Raw genomic sequence first — 17356 nt, 5'->3', positions numbered from 1 at the left:
TTACTGGTGGTCGCTCACCTTCGCCCCCTTGTCCTGAACCAAAGCACTGGGTTCGATTCCAATCCATCTATCTTCAGCTCTTCCATCATATGAAGGTACAAAATGACCTCTGAAAAATTACAAAAAAGTTTACAGCTAATGTTTTATTGTATTGTATTGTAGTGTATCGTATCGTATCGTATCGTATCGTATCGTATCGTATCGTATTGTATCGTATTGTATCACCATATTAAAAAATAATTGTAAGCGTTCTTGGCTTCCTTAGGAGTCTAAATACATTCCCACAGATGGAAACTTGCTTTTGTGTTACAGCTTGGGTTTCCAAAAGAGAATGTTTTCAGCTGCAAAAACACAAAAGAATGAACTGAATGTATGTGTTTTGCTTACATGGCTTAGTTTTACAAAGAACTAAGAGCGAAGTAAAACAACTGCATGAGATGTTACTCAGTACTACACAATAAGGTAAGTGCACGTTTTACATCTTCCTACAGGCAGACACAGGTCAGAGGAAACTGGCAGTAAGTATATTTTTGTGTGACAATTGAAATAATCTTTGGATCGCATTCTCAAATATATAATTGCATAATCAAACAAAGATGAGAAATATTCTGGAGCTTTTTGACAGTGGGGGAAAGGTCCACCTTCCCTGACTGTCATATTCAATAAAAGATGCTTTTGTAGTCCGTAAATAATCCTTGAGTTAAGATTGTTTTTGTCAAAACACTGGAGGTTTTTAGTTTTTCCTTACATGCTGAACATTTTTCTTGAAGTCATTTTAATTAATGTTAATGGGATCGATATATAACCATGACCATCTTTTCAAACTGCATGAAATCAATACACGGAGACAGCTGCCTTGGTTTTATCTCAGATGGCACTGGTCCTGCATCTGCATGCTGACATCTAAAGATGTGTGTTCAAATCGTCATGTGTTGTTCGCTTTGAACAGCATGACTTTCCCGAATACTTGAAGAAGCTTTGTGCTCATCACCTCTCCAAAGTGTGGGGTGATTCTGAAATGCCTCTGCTACATCTGCAGTGCAACCAAACAATCAGTTTCAAGTGAGAGGACCAAAAGGCACTCCACTCAGGCAACAATCTGCTCTGGCTCTCGTTGCGTAGGTCGTCACAGAGGGAGACGGTCGGGTCCACGTTGAAACCACCAAAGGACACTGTGTCTTCACCATCGAGGGGGCTGAGAGGCAGGACGAGGGAGTCTACTCTGTGGTGGTTCGAAACCCTGCAGGCGAGGACACTGCAGATATCAACGTGAAAGTTGTCGGTAAGACAGAGAGCAGTCAGTTGTCATTATCATCGGTGTATAGACCTGAGCACTGTTTACCACACAAACAATCAAAGCAGTGGAATCAGGCCATGTAGCTACAAATATTTGATATGAAATGGATTTTCCTCAGACGTGCCTGATCCTCCCGTGGCTGTCAGAGTCGTCAGCGTGGGAGAGGAGTCCTGCATCGTCCAGTGGGATCCTCCTCTGTTTGATGGAGGGCAGCCAATCATTGGTAAAAAAAAAAAAAAAAAGAAGAAAACAAGAGGAAGTATACTGTATGCTTAATATGTGTATCAAAATGTAATGCAACAACATCATTTGCTTCTGTTTTAACTCTCAGGCTATGTGCTGGAGAGGAAGAAGACGAAGAGCTACAGGTGGATGAGGCTGAACTTTGACCCTTACCCTGAAACAACCTATGAAGCCAAGCGGATGATTGAAGGAGTGGCGTATGAGATGCGCGTGTACGCTGTCAACAGCATCGGCATGTCTCGTCACAGTCTGTCCTCGCATCCTTTCGTGCCCGTCGGTGAGTCTTTTTACCAACAGGTTTAAACCGGCTCCTATCCAACTTGTTGAATTCAATTTAATCATAATCAGGCATATGCTCCACTGCATGTTCATATAAAGGGCTGATGGCGATGGAGTTGACATGTCTGTATTTAACAGCCTTGGGGTCATGTCAGGCCTGGTTTGGGAGGTTTAAAGTTTCACTCAGGTCCTGGGACCTGGTTGACTTGTGGTCATGACAGAAGAGGGTCACGTCTGCTCTGTGTATGTTGTAATCCAAGAAGTCTGTGAGACAAAAATACTGGTTGCACATACATGATCCGTAAATCACATGGGTGAGTGTGTGTGTTCGTGTGTGTGTGTGTGTGTGTGTGTGTGTGTGTGTGTGTGTGTGTGTGTGGTCATTTGACTATGATATGGAACAGACAGATTGTTGTATGCCAGGTGACGAGGAAACAACACACCACAGTTATAACATGCTAGTTTGGTTGTTAAAGACCTGTGTCTGTGGCCCAGACTGGTCGATCAATCCTCCTCTTCCGGCAGTTTGTTGAAGTGTCCTTGCGCAAGTTACTGAACAGCTACTCAAAAGATAGCTTTCAAAGTTTTTGAGGGAAAATGAGGACCCTGAAATTTTTTTTTCGCAAACAGACATAAGTAGTCATGGGTCACTGAAAATGCTTGAATTGATATGTTTTGCACCTGAATAGAAATTGCAGTTCCTTGGATATTGCTGTTTTTTTTTATTTTTTTATTTTTTTTATGATGTCCCACTGTGCAAAACACATCTAAAAGAATTCAACTCAGCATCTTCATCGAGCATTTAAAACATCCAGAGAGAAACCTTGTGTGACATACACTACTGACAGGCTTCAATATGTGGTGAAGACAAGAAAATACTTCATAAAAACGCTTCTTTTTAACCAACAAAGGACATCTGTGGTTCGAGTTGACGAAGGAATCTAAAATTACGTCTTTAAAACTTGTGAGCACTGTAAGGGCATCACTGGATGTCAATGGTGAAGATTAAAAAGATGGAAAGTAAGCAGGCTACATTCCACTATTTGCATGTATCTGTCCCACAGCTGTGTCATTGCTTCACGCGCCACCTGCCTCCAGAGTGTGCAGCGGTCACGTTCGTGCATGACAGAATGGAGTCACATGATGCATGTTACAGATAGCAAGCGAGAAAAGGAGGCTCTATCAGTAATAAACCTTGATCATCTCACTGTGTTAGTCGCTTGAATTTGAGAGGATTGGGCTTGGTGACTGCACACTTCAAGTTTAAAACATTATATAAATGCAGTGCATGCAGTCCAAGGAATCTTTCTTCTGTAACACAGTACTCACAGAGCTGCATTCATGTCATATCACATGACCACTTACAAATCATTTGTCTGATTGTGACCAATTTTTTAATCAAACTAATTAATTAAAACTGTATTTATTAAAGTATAGCTATTTAGTAGAATGTATTAAGTCCAGGGGCTGAGAGACACACTGTCAAACTAAGAAGAGTCGATCTAATTGTCTTTTCATTATTTTTTTGGTGTTTGGCCTGCTCTATATTTTTGGGGCGCCATTTTAATTAGTGTAGTTTTGTGGTTGAAATGTGAATAAAGACCCCAGGAAGACTAGCAGCCAGTCAGTGGAAGCTAAAGGGGTTTCATGACAAATTATGGTAGTAGTAATCCAGAAGTCTGCAGCCACTCCAGTAACTTGTACTACTTCAGCGGCTCAGGTTTGGATTGCCTCTAAGTCCATCATTCATTTTTTTCGAAAGTACCATCTCATTCTCCACTTGTTGATTTAAGAGGGAACATCATGGTATCCAGAGGGCCAATCGTTCGTAAGACAGCTGATTAGGAAACTATCCACGGCATCCCTCTCTATAAATAATGGCTTGGAGGGTCTGGGCTCCGCTGGGACCAGCTGCTTAACACAGAGGAGCTCAAGCTACTGTGGAGGAGGCTGCTCCAAAGGAACCACCGTTGTCACCACAGCAAAGACAATAGCAAAGATAGACTGTATGTGTGCATGAGAGAGAATGAGAGCGTAGGTTGAGCGAGGCATTTTGTAGAAGAGGCGGACAATCGGCTTCCATCAGCAGCAGGACTGCACAAGACTGAGACAGGATGACAAAGCCTAAACTTCCAAAAACAGCTGAGAAGAAGCCGGTGGAGGAAGAGAAACTAGTAGAACCAGCACAAGAGACCCCAGCTGATGCTCCAGTGGAGGCACCGGCAGAGGTGGAGGTGGAAACCAGCAAGCCTGAGACAGAGACGCCTCCACCTCCTGTGGCAGAGCCAGAACCAGAAGCCAGTAATGAACCAGCAGCAGCTGCAGACGCCCCTGCAGACGCAGCTCCCAGCGGGGAAGAGGGAGCTCCAGCTGAGAAAGAGACACCACCAGCAGAGGGTGTCCCCCCAACAGAAAGTGATCCCCCCGCAGAGAAGACCCCTGCAGAGCCTGTTCCTGCAGCTGAGCCAGAGCCAGAGCCTGAACCTGTCTGCAGTAGGCAATTATTTGTTTTTAAATGAAATAGAAATTAATCTCAATTTTGTTTTTATGGTAATGACAATGGGGAAATTGTCAAGCTGTCTTGAATGTTCCACCGTTATTTGTTTGTCATGTACATGCTTGACAGCGTTGAGCATGGTGGATGATACAAGTAAAACAAGTAAAAGAAATCTCTGTTTGAGAACATCCGAACAAGATCTTTGCCAGTCACCTAACGTCTAGACGACCCTGAGCTGCCTTTTGAAACAAACCCTCCTGCAGTGACTCACAAGTAAATCCCTTGACCTCTGACACGCGTTCCCATCATTTGCTTCCACTGTATGCATAGCCTGTGTCATCTGACAGGGAGTCCTGACCTTAGTGACGACGGGGCCGCGTCAACTAAATTCAACACCTCTCAGTGTGTCCTCACTTTGTCGACAAGTTGGTGCAACAACACAAAAATACACAGCTGTGTAAATATGACCTGACCATGAAAATGTGCGTAGCCCGACCGGTGATATCTGAGAAGCTATTGCATGGCCACAATTCAACAATGGGTGGCAGGTAATATTGCTTTAATACTAATAATGAATAGTGCACATTCCTCTCTATCATGAAACCTGACTTTGACCAAAGTGACCGCAAAATGTATCACCAAAGTTGAAAACCGATTTGCAAGACAAACACAAGAACTAAAACCAAAGCTTATATTAGGAATGAAAACTGCAATCAGTAGAGGAGTCCTCCAGTTTTGACAATGAGTCCATTTTCTCTTTATACTATTTTTTCTTCCCCTCATTATTTTAATTGAAAAAGAATAATATTAAACAAACAAGTGTCAGAGCAGCTGGTATGTTGTTGTCAGCAAAAAAAACAGCTCTTTAAGTATGGTTCCTGTCCTAGCCCAGGATGAATTGTACATTTATAATGTCAGATATCAAAGTTTTCATTTTATTCCCAATAAAAAGCAACATAACAAACACTTGGTTAGGTTGAGGAAAAGATCACGTTTTTGGACACAACATGGCTGGAAATATTGCTGTCTGGTTTTGCTGCCACAATCACACACCCAGCACCGCCAAAATGTCTGCTGGTTCTATGCTTACAAATATTGAAATGCCAACACTTTTAAAGTATTTTTTAGGCCTTTTTATGGCTTTATTGACTGATCAGCTGAAGATGTGACAGGAAACAGGATGAGAGAGAGGGGGGCAGTGGCAAAGGGCCCCAGGCTGGGAGTCGAACCCGGGGCCGTTGCAGCGAGGACAAAGCCTCTGTAGATGGGTCGCCTGCTCTACAAACTGAGCTAAACGGCGCCCCATCATTTGCTTTTTTGCTTGAAAAAAAACAAGGCTTTCCAGTCTCAGTTGCTTGATTTTGGCACGTCCATGGTGAAAGCAGTGCGTGGGAAGTAGCTGATGAACCAAAGTCTTCTAACGTGCACTCAAATCAAGTCATTTCATCCCTGCGGGCCAGAAGGTACAGCAGGCACTTAGACTTCAGCCCAGCTGTGAACTGCAGGTCATTCAGACGGCTCATCTTTCCCGGGATGACATAAGCCGGCTTACTACGGGCTAATAGACTGTTTTGATAACTGATAACACAAACATTTGATATCGCCGGGATCAAGCGGCCTGTTGTTAGATTACACACAGTAATGCTCATTCACGTCACTCTTAATAGATTCATTTATTCTGTGGGCGGGCCTGCAGGATGTCTGTGATTGTGTCTAATGCTGTTTGTTTGAATGACTGTGTGTCTTCTCTATTTCTTCTGCTGTTCTCATTAAGAGCTCTCATTCTTTACTCAGTGATGGTTCATAAAGATGCCGTGTGTGTGAAACGAGATGTTTCGCCGTCGAAATGCTTTGTGCAGGGTTTTTTTTCTTCTTATGTTGCATAATGACTCCTGATCAGGTTCATCCACTCGTCCATGATTTAATTCAGAATTTATATGATTAATGCTCTAACCGACTAACGGCCACTTTATCCGCCCTCTGCTTCACTCTCAGCCCCGACAAGCGAGCCCATCGGACTGTGCGTGGACGACATCAGCGACACTTCCATCTCGCTGAAGTGGCGTCGGCCTGAGAGGATCGGCTCGGCAGAACTCGAGGGTTACGGGGTCGAGTACTGCAAGGAGGGCAGTAAGTGCTGGAGCCTCTCGCCTGCATGCTTTTGATTAGGAAGGTTTTTAATAGCGTACATCGTCAAAGCTCACACAGCCCACACAGGACAGTCAGAATATTACCAAAAACTGCCATCAGCTGGGAACAGGATGTGAAAAGTCTCCACCCAGGAAGATGAGTTAGGAGATAATGGACACATCACCTGCTGCATATGTCACACCCATCGTTCTTACTGTCAGAAATCCAGTGAGGGAATGTAAGTACATTTACTCAAGAACTCTACTTCAGTGCAATTTTGAGGTATTTGTAGTTCACTTGTTTTTCCTTTTTCTGATACTCCATACTTCCACTCCACTACAGACTAATGACCAGTGTTGTACATTTTACACAATACATTCCTTTGATAACTTTAGCGACGAGTTACTTTGCAGATTTCAGGCTGCATCAGAGCCAAAGTAGCACAGTTTGAAATTAATTGGCTTTATTGGCAGTCAGATTACAAGAATACTGATTCTGAGCATCAGAAAAATGCTTTATATCACATTTAATAATGAGCCAAGCAGGTTCCCTTTTGCCGACTTAATGATATAACATGACATCTCTACTTACTTACTTACCTTTTACTCAAGTATGGTGATTGGGCATGTTTCACACCACTACAGCTGCCAATACAGGCAAAAATTAACGAGTTCAGTGCATTAACCTGCAAACTTGTGTATTTATTTCCTGTATATGACCTGTGTGAGCCACTACATGTACGATGATTTAAACCAGTTCTGTTTCCCGGATTTGAAAGATTTAGTTTGAGCAGGACCGTCCGGCCCCGAATCATTTTGAACAGGCAGAACTGTGGTAACCTTCTCTGACTGATCGGGTTCTGACATCCACACGACTGCCAGTTTTTTCCAGCTGAGTTGAAACGACCTGATCAATGCTACTCATGCCACTTGTCAGTGGTTTTAATGTTGTGGCTGATAGGTGTCTCTGCCACACCTGTAAAAACAACACACCATGATTTATTTACAGTGTATTAATTGTCAAGTGTTAATTAGTGTTGTTTCAGTGTTACGGGTTGTAAGCAACAGGCTTGAAAGAACATGTAATCGAAAGCTGATGCACAGAAAAAGCCTTTCACAATTTATCTAAATCCCCAAAGGCTACCAGCTATCAGCAGTCAGGGCTGAAATAGATCACAGATAAAAGTTTATTGTTTTCACGCTCCTTTCAACACGTCAGTTTAGATGAAAGCCTGAGCGGCACCTCCTGTAATGACTTGTGCTGTAGGGCTGCCTGCAGGTCGTCAGCATTATAATTATGTGACTAAATTAACCGTGACTGGAATTCTCTCTTAGATGTCTTAACTTGAGGTTACATTTTAATTTTATTTGCTGTCATCAACTGTTGTTTCTCTCCAACATACACTCCAAACATCTGGTGATACTCAACTCCTTTTAATGTGTTGTGTGTTCTCCGGTTGCAGCGGATGAATGGTTACCAGCCATCGAGGGTCTGACTGACCGGACGTCGCTGACCGTCAGAGGTCTCACCACCGGAGACAAGCTGCAGTTCCGTGTGCGAGCCCACAACATGGCGGGACCCAGTGCTCCCGCCACCCTGGCTCAACCCGTCACCATCAGAGAGATAATGCGTCAGTACTTTTTGATCCGACCCCAAGATAGTTTCCACGCACTGACCTCGGCCCTAATGAGACACGATAACCATGAAAAAAACGAACTGATTTTTCCGTTTTTCCTTTCCTCGCAGAACGGCCTAAAATCTGGCTCCCCAGGAATCTCCGACAGACTCTCATCAGGAAAGTGGGAGACACTGTCAACCTTGTGATCCCATTCCAGGTGCGGTGCAGGCTAAATCGATCAGACACCTTCTTGAAATCATTTAAAACACCAAGACGCTGTACTTCCTACAGTATGAACATTACAGTTAACACCTTTACACACCTGGGATAAGACAAATAAACAATACAAATCTGCAGAATAACTGAACATGTTGCTTTAAAGCTATTGACACTGACATCAACAGGAATAGTATGCTCCACTGTGTGATTTTACAGCATGGTTCAGCTACCGGCAGGGCAGGGAGTGGTAGAAAAACAGTGCCAGCGTACAGGCCCCCGGGATCTTTGGGGTCGCAGTGCAGCATTAAATGGTTCACTGAAAGGCAGAGAGAGGTTGCATTCAGCTAAGCTGACTGACCCGGGTCGGTCCCTGTTCATGTATTAATACGTTAAAACACCAGCTAAGCATAAATTCACTCAAGTTCTGTGAGGTAAAAATACTGCTCTTATCAAAGCAGTCTGGTGGATTTGAGGAAAGCTCTGATGTGAAATAACAACAGTTCCCCTTCGGTAAATCAGGAGGAATCAAGATCACTCATCTCACATTGTTGTTATGATTTTATGTCCTTTGTCATATGTCATATGTTCACTATTCTCATGTGTTGTGACCTCACGTCCTTATTATTATTATTATTATTATTATTATTATTATTATTGTTGTTGTTGTTGTTGTTGTTGTTGTTATTTGTGTTATTACAATGATTCATACCAAATGTCTCTAGCATGTAAAGGCAATTTAACATGAATGAATGCACAAAGATAACACAGTTGTGGCTTCACGTAGGGTAAGCCTAGGCCACAGGTGACATGGAGCAAAGAGGGGGAGCCTCTGAAGCCCCCATTCGCCAGTGTGAGGAACAGCGAGGTGGACACCATCCTCTTCATCCGCAAGACAGATCGACAGCACTCGGGGAAGTATGATCTGCGGGTGCAGATCGAGAACGTTGAAGACACGGCGTCTGTCATGCTGCAGGTTGTCGGTAAGCAGGACTGAACACATGGAGAGCGGGCCGTCGCTATGACTGAATACAATCTCAAGCAATCATGTTAGTAACATCTCACCATAGTGTTTCTGCCAGCAGACGGTTAAAGGTGCACCGTGTAGTTTTGAAAGATCTTCATATGTGTATTTTTTTATGCCTCAACAAACTAAAAAACATTTTAAAAGTATTTTTGTGTAAAAAAAATATTTTTATTAATTTTGTTTATATGTGGCGGACTCAAACTGTGTTCTGTGGAGCTCATTTTCCTCTGAGAACAGTGTGTTTATTCAGTTGTGGAATAAATAAGTTTGAGTTTGTGTTATTGCCTCATTAATATTGTAAATGTTACATTTCTGAATTTGAATCTCTTCTCTAAAAGTACACAGTAACCCTTTAATGCTGCGTTTCCTCTGTAGACCTCCCAGGACCGCCTGAGGCTCTGAAGATCATGGATGTCTGGGGCTTCAATGTGGCACTTGAGTGGAAGCCGCCTAAGGACAACGGTAACTGTGAAATAAGTGGTTACACCATCCAGAAAGCTGACAAGAAGACTATGGTGAGACTCAACACAGTTCTGGCCTCTCAACAGAGGTTACAACTGTTTTTATATTACATTCCAAGGAAGCCGAATGTTGATGGCAAGAGTTTTGTTACCCAGATTAAATCATTTTAGAGCAATGATAACAGATGTAAACCTTCTAACGATGTATGTTCATGTGACATGAGACGTCTGAGTGGGATTAAAAAACTGACTGAACCTTATGTAGATGTGTTACATCTAAACAAATACACATCCACACTGGACCAGAAGACAATCAGACTGGTTCTCAGTGACTTCACTGTTGTGTGCATTAAAATAAGATTCCGCTAAAATATTCCCATTTACATACAGTGTGCACATGTTTCTATTTTGATGATTATGCAGCAGCTTTCAGTCATTCTGTAGACAACGAGAAACTGTAAAAATGAAAGTAATTTGGACCTGTTTTGACTTTGGTCTCAAGTCAGGTCTTGGCTACTTAGAGCCGAGTGGACTGCGGGGGTCCTCTCAGTGGGACTGTGGCGAACGTGTTGTTTCATCTCAAAGCTTCTCGTTCACTGAAACTGATCCATTGCAGCCATTTAGCCACCATGAACATGAATGTGTGTGTCGGTACGTGGGGGAGGATGAACACCGCATGGACACAGAGGGATATTTTAGCCTCCCTTGTGACATATATAAACTGTAATCAGCCAATGCTGAGCACACAGTCTTCTCTGTAGGCCTGGAGCAATGCATTATGGGCCGGTTGGCACCATCCTCCGCCTCGGGCTGCCAAGAACAGTGTTGGCCAGGAATGTCCTAATCTGATCCTCGAAGCCTTGACCTGGTCCGGATTGTCTGCTCGGTGACGCAGGGCCATTGTTCTGCTGCTCAGGTCGGCTGGTGGCTCATGTTTCACCGGAGTCGTTATTAGATCAAATTAATTTCACTCGCGAGCGTGTGGGTTCTGACGATCATGTTACCAATAACAATGTACTGTGAACCCGTTTGATGTCAGAGATAACGGCTGATAAGTGCCGAGGACACTTGTAGTTTAAATGTAGATGTATCGTGTTTCATTCCTGCACTTAAATAAATGAATTTAAACTTGGAGCAAGCTCACAGCTCCTTTAGTTTCAGTTGTATAGTAAGTCACAGCAGTGATGTCTCTAGGTCATTATTGCACAATGCTGTTTTTAATGTTTTTATGGTTAAATATGATTTGTGATTGTGTGAGAGAAAAAAATAGTGTTGTGGGCTAGAATTGCACAATATGGATGGACCTTTTTCTGACCTTATGTAACCTTAAAATTAGTTACAACTCCCAGATGTGCTCATGATCAACCTACTGGTTTACATTTCGACCCTGTACTACAAGCAGTATTTGGTCAAATATTTGATTGAAAGTGATACAAGCAGATACTTTGCAGTAGTCCACTTGCGGTCTTCGGGTGCAGGTGTTTTAGGGGAGTTCACAGAGCCGTACAAGTAGATACAGAAAGTGTTTTCAAGTAGGGCAGCAACCTGTTATTTTCCTCATCGATTAATCTGCATTTTGTTTACAGGGATAGCTGAATGACTGAATAACTGAGTCCAAAGTGCCATCTTCAAATCGCTGAAGTAAAAAACCCAAATCTCTTCATTTACGCTCGGGAATGAAAAAGAAAAGCGGCTAATCATGGCAGCTCTATTGTCAGGCGTAAATGTAGACATACGAAAGTTTAAATCCAGAGTTGGTATATGTCTGAAAATGGGCCCAATGTAAATAAGAGCAGATAAAGCACATATTGCAGGAAAAAAACAACATCAAGTCACTCAATGAGGCGTTGGCGAGGCCCTCTCTGAGTTTCTGAAACTATACTGATGGACATTCCTCCAATAAAAACTCAGTTTCCATGTTACGACACTGAAATTCCACCTTCAATACAATATCTTGAAAAATATCCCTATTCGTCACCAAGCTTGATACCACAGGGAAAATTGAGTATACACATTTTGGATTTTTAAGCAAATATAAATAGAACAGGGCTTGTTGACTGTGTGTTTAAAATAACAATAACACATTAACTTACCTCTAGAGTTGGTGGGTCTTGCTGACAAATCAATACTGCAAAACATCAGTGTTGGGACTGTTTCAAATACTCAGAATCAACATTCATCTGATCCGCTCATCATTCGTTACGATTCCCACCATATGTGAACATGTGAACGTGAAACGTTTTTTGTGTGATTCACATGAAGGAGTGGTTCACGGTCTACGAACAGTACCGGCGAACCAACTGCGTCGTGTCTGACCTCATCATGGGGAATGAGTACGTCTTCAGAGTCTACTCCATCAACCTGGTGGGCCTCAGCCAGGACCCCTGCAACACTAAAGACAGCGCTTACATCCAGAAAACAGGTGGGCTCTGACAGCACAGGGTGCGTAATACAGTACAATGCAGCTATGATTCTGATTCTGTCTGTCTGTCCGCCTGTCTGTCTGTCTGTCTGTCCGCCTGTCTGTCTGTCTGTCTGTCTGTCCGCCTGTCTGTCTGTCTGTCTGTCTGTCCGCCTGTCTGTCTGTCTGTCTGTCTGTCCGCCTGTCTGTCTGTCTGTCTGTCTGTCCGCCTGTCTGTCTGTCTGTCTGTCTATCTGTCCGCCTGTCTGTCTGTCTGTCTATCTGTCTGTCCGCCTGTCTGTCTGTCTGTCTGTCTGTCCGCCTGTCTGTCTGTCTGTCTGTCTGTCCGCCTGTCTGTCTGTCTGTCTGTCTGTCCGCCTGTCTGTCTGTCTGTCTGTCTGTCCGCCTGTCTGTCTGTCTGTCTGTCTGTCTGTCCGCCTGTCTGTCTGTCTATCTGTCTGTCTGTCTGTCTGTCTGTCTCAGGTATTGTGTACAAGCCGCCAAGCCACAAGGACCATGACTTCTCAGAGGCTCCCAAGTTCACACATCCTCTGGTGAACCGCTCCATCATAGCCGGATACAATGCCACCCTCAGCTGCTCCGTCAGAGGAATACCAAAGGTGAGTAGGGTCCTTCCATGGAAGATGTGCATGAAGAGATGTTTGTCATCCAGTTCACAGAAAACTGTGTAGCTTGTCCTCGAGCTTTCAACTGTATCACAGTAGCCGGTACAATATAATTTGGAGCACTTTAAGGACTTACTTTAGTCAGTGGTGGCTCAGTTCACTCAAAAATAAGAATTCAGTCATTATCTCGTCACCCACCCAATGTTGATGGAAAGTTGGGTGAAATTTTGTCGTCCGGAAAAACATTTCTGGAGCCTCAAGGAAAAACAACTTTGCAGCATTCTCCTAAACAACTTAAGTAGATGTGGACTTGTTTTAAAAAATACGCTTAGTCCTGTCTGTCGTGGGAGACTTGCTAATCCAAGTCACTGAAAGCCCTGAAACACAAAATTGATTTGGATAGACATTATTTATGCCAACGTTGTGGTGTGGCGTTTGAGCGTTTACACCCACCTCAGCTGGCATATGTGCTGATATGCTTTTAGCTACGCAGCTACAGTGAAGGATTCCTCCTTAAAAATGGAGGAGAAAAAATGTCTTTTCAAAACGTCAGGATCTTGAGGCTTCTTGAGACCTGGATTAGAGTGAACAATCTTAATGTGTCCTTTTTATTCTTTTCCACTGTCTTTTTCAAGTCACCCAATCTCCTCCATCCACTTTAGTTGTTCAGGAGAATCCTGCAACACTGTTTTGCTGTGAAGCTCAAAAAATATTTTGTGCGCCAAGAAACTTTGCGTGACTTTCCATCAGCATGAGGGTGAGCGAGTAGTTTGGGTGAACTGTTCCTTTAAGCATTAACTTCACTCTTGACTTTGGAAAAAAAAAAAAATCCAAACTCAAGGGCCATTTGCTGGCTTTTTCCAGAGCTTTTAAACAGTAAAGTTGAGAAACAAGAATAAGCTTCAGCGCTTAAATGTTTCTATTAAAATACAAAATAACTGAGTAAAATACATTGACAAAGAATAAAACCAAAGGAAAAATACCTTCAAACTAATAGAAAAATATACCTGCAACCCTCTTAGACACATGCACACACAAACACACACATACACCCCTGCCCTCCTTCTCAAGCAGACATTAGGGGATTCGTAGCAGCAATAAACACTCTGTCCTCAGTGAAACAGTATCCATCCACTTAAATCCAGTGATTATTGTTGTTAGAGGAGGAGCAGGACTAACTGTGCAGTGGTGACAGTGAACATCACCTGACACGATGTAACCCTTTGTCCTGCCTCGTTAGCCCAAAGTGACCTGGTACAAGAACAAGATGGACATCTCTAACGAAGCCAAGTACCGAATGCTCAGCAAGCAGGGTGTCCTGACGCTGGAGATCCGCAAGCCCTGTCTGTTCGACGGAGGAGTGTATACATGCAAAGCGGTGAACGACAGCGGCGAAGACATAGTGGAGTGTAAACTGGAGGTTCGCCGTAAGTATCCAGCTGGACGGCACAGGGACAAACACATATGGCACGTGACCCACTCCTGTATCCTCTGTCAGTAGTACCAAGGGTTGGGTCTTCATCTTTAAAAAAAAATAAATCTACTTAAATATTACATCACAGTGTTTATAGCAACAACAAACACAAACACTGAAACCTAACGTGATGTGGTCAGAATCACAATCCCAGCATTGTTTACGCGAATCTATGGACACATTCTGAAGGTTTAAATAGATCTTAAAGCTGTGATCCATCCACCCTACCTGAATGGGCGTCTCCCTCCTTCTTTTAAGTCTCACCCTTCACTTGATGTTTTGTCCTGTCAAGCTCTAAACAACCTGTGATCCTGAGGTTAGAACCAACCCCACCCCGCACTGTGATAAGTGCTTCAGGAGGATTTGGCAAATCATCTACGCTTAAAGACAATTATCTGACGTAGATGTTCAACGCTTCTTCACATGAACTTTACTTCCTTACTTAACATTTAGTAGAAGTATAAATAATAATACTAATAATAATACTACTAATAATAATAATAAAATGTGACACTGAAAACATTCCCCTCAACTTTCCTCAACTCCCTAAAATGCGTCACCAGCAAATCGGTTTTCCTGTGGTACTCTATCGTCTTTCTTGCGCCATGAGTTGCATATTCACTTTTTGACTATAATATTTATATTAAAAGACAATTAATAACTACATACGATGACCAGTTATGCATGCAGCGTTTTTTTAGAAGCAGCTGCACCTTTGGCGTCAAGTTTCAAGAAGAAGTTGTAACAATGTACATTTGCTGCTCTGCAACAAAATGGTAGACAGAGTTAACATATAGCTGGTGAACAGAGTGGAGCTGGTGGAGACCAAAAAGGGAGCTAAAAGAGAGTGACCTTTGCTCTGTGTTCGCTGGATGTTTAAATATTTCTGTCCTTGTTGACCAATTTAACACATTAAAGTGTGTTTACAGGTCATGGGGAGAACCACAGCATACGTGAAAAAAGACTTACAGGGTTTTTTTGTGGTTCCAGAGGAAGTTGAGATACCCTTTAAAAAAAATAGTATATCAGTTTTGTGTTGTGGTTACAGATACCCTCAAGTGGACAAAACAATCTGTCATTACAATTTTAAGTGAAAATTGAATAGAATTTAATTTGTATTAGTTTTTTTTTAATTTGTGTAAAAAATGTAACTTTACATCTCAATTTTTTTTTTTTTACATCTCAACTGTCCATGTCTTGTAGCTCAAGTTGCTAAAGAGGAAAAGAAAGAGGCAAAGAAGCGAGAGGACTGAGCTGCTCACTGAAGAAGACGGGATCGATTTGTCTCCATCACCTCCTGCATGTTGGCTGCTTTGTGTCCTGAGAAACTCCTCATTTGCTTCACAAACTGTTTGGCCCACAATCTTTTTTTTTTTTTTTTTGATTATTGTCCTACTTTTCTTCTGAAACCATCTTGCATCTGCTCTTCCTCACTGTCATGTTTCATGGTCCACCATGTGTGTCACCGGATTACTGGTCACCTGAAGTGACGAGAGCTCAAGTGTGAAGTCAAGTATGTATGTTTTATTTGATAAGTAACACTATTCTGTACTCGTTTCCAAGAGTCAAAGAAAGTAGCAATGTTCATGAGATTAATTTATGATTTGTCACCTGACTTGTTTCAGCTGATGACAGAATGGATTACGATGTTTTGGTTTGTTTGTGTGCATCCAAAGGTCAATATAAATGCTTCAAAAACACAAGAGTGGACGATATCATTCAGTCACAGTAGAGAATAAGTAAGAGAGACCCAATCCTTAAACTCCCAACATGTCCCCCAGAAAACGTCACAAGCATGCCACTGATACTCAGAAGTCCAGCAGAATGGACAAGAGTTGTCGGAGGGCTTAGTTTTATTGTAACAAAGCCTTGCTAAATCCAGTGGTGTGAGGCATGTGCCTAATGTGCACGCCACAGAGGGATGTATGCGAGGGGCTGGAATAGCTGAGATGTCCTTATACCGCTGAGGACAAGTGTCAGTGAAGTGGAACACATGGTGCGGTCCGTCGAGCAGGAGCCGCTGTAACATCACTCCACAGTTATTCCTTTGATGCCTTCAATGTAAATATTTCCTGTGCCCTCTCAACGTACAGCTGCGAAAGATCCAGCGAGGCTCACGCGTGTCCCCCAGCGGCTACTAATGCACATGACGAATGTCTTACAGCGCCTCCATCTCTGCCAGGTGTTTTGACACGGGTTTTCACCAAAATCCACAAATTACATGCGAAACGGCTGCACGGCTCAAAGCTACACAGGACAGATCAGATGTCGTGTCTGTTTCTTTGTGCAATCACGGAGGTTATTTTTCACTCATCGCAGCGTTACAGCTCGGCGCTCGAGTGACGGGAGCCAGCAGTGGTGGACAACGTGACTCGTGGCTGAGGGTGAGGGGAAAACTCTGATTCCCTCAAAATGGTCTTATACATCCTAACAGAAGAGAGAGGAAATAAAATACCACCGCTTGGAAACAATCTCCAAGTAAAAGCCATCTGCTTTCACTTAACTCAAGGAACCAATGCAACAATATAGAAAAGTTGTTACGAGTTAAACACGAGCAGTCAAAATGTAAGGCCTACCAGAGTCCAGGGTTTGGCATCAGCATCTACTTTAAGCGAAACTCTCACCAAAATGCAACCTAGGCTTTTTTTGTGAATGTGCCCAAGTCAAATCTTCATATAAAAGCAAAATTATGATGAAAGAGGCACTTTTAAGATTTACCATATTTTCATTTTCGGGTCAAACTCATTTTCAATGAGAATGCTACAGGCACTTTAGCAATAGCATCAAAATCGCTATTTTTAAAACACTAAGAAGGCTTGACACAACATGAAACTTTGCTCGTAGTATCACCAGGGTCTCTACACATGAACACGAGCATTGAGAACATTGCATTGAACACTGAGTTCACTAAAAAGAAAGTTTTTGAACATCTTATGTTAGCAGTTGCTTGTTCCGCTCGTCGCCATCCTGCCAGCCAGAAGTATTGATCTCCAAATGTGACGTAATGTGAGAGTTACGCTATACTTTTACACCTTTTACACAAAGGTTTGACTTGGGTACATTCACAAAAAATGCCTAGGTTGCATT

General features: G+C 42.7%; 1 protein-coding gene across 4 annotated transcripts in view; it reads left to right on the top strand.

Annotated features, from left to right (window-relative positions):
* Nucleotides 1–15974, top strand: part of mybpc3 (myosin binding protein C3) — a 40111-nt gene extending 24137 nt beyond the window's left edge. For all 4 annotated transcript variants that reach the window (XM_037094668.1, XM_037094666.1, XM_037094667.1 and 1 more), the window contains 12 exons: nt 1123–1282; nt 1416–1520; nt 1629–1817; nt 6312–6446; nt 7909–8076; nt 8193–8281; nt 9068–9263; nt 9683–9822; nt 12031–12190; nt 12653–12789; nt 14036–14222; nt 15473–15974. In XM_037094668.1, the coding sequence (XP_036950563.1) occupies nt 1123–1282; nt 1416–1520; nt 1629–1817; nt 6312–6446; nt 7909–8076; nt 8193–8281; nt 9068–9263; nt 9683–9822; nt 12031–12190; nt 12653–12789; nt 14036–14222; nt 15473–15522 (1716 nt within the window). In that variant the 3' untranslated portion in view covers nt 15523–15974. The remainder of the gene's footprint in view (nt 1–1122; nt 1283–1415; nt 1521–1628; nt 1818–6311; nt 6447–7908; nt 8077–8192; nt 8282–9067; nt 9264–9682; nt 9823–12030; nt 12191–12652; nt 12790–14035; nt 14223–15472) is intronic.
* Nucleotides 15975–17356: the final 1382 nt, after the last annotated feature.

The sequence above is a fragment of the Acanthopagrus latus genome, chromosome 4 (assembly GCF_904848185.1).
Source record: "Acanthopagrus latus isolate v.2019 chromosome 4, fAcaLat1.1, whole genome shotgun sequence".
Classification (NCBI taxonomy): domain Eukaryota; kingdom Metazoa; phylum Chordata; class Actinopteri; order Spariformes; family Sparidae; genus Acanthopagrus; species Acanthopagrus latus.
This window is presented reverse-complemented; position numbering and strand designations above follow the sequence as displayed.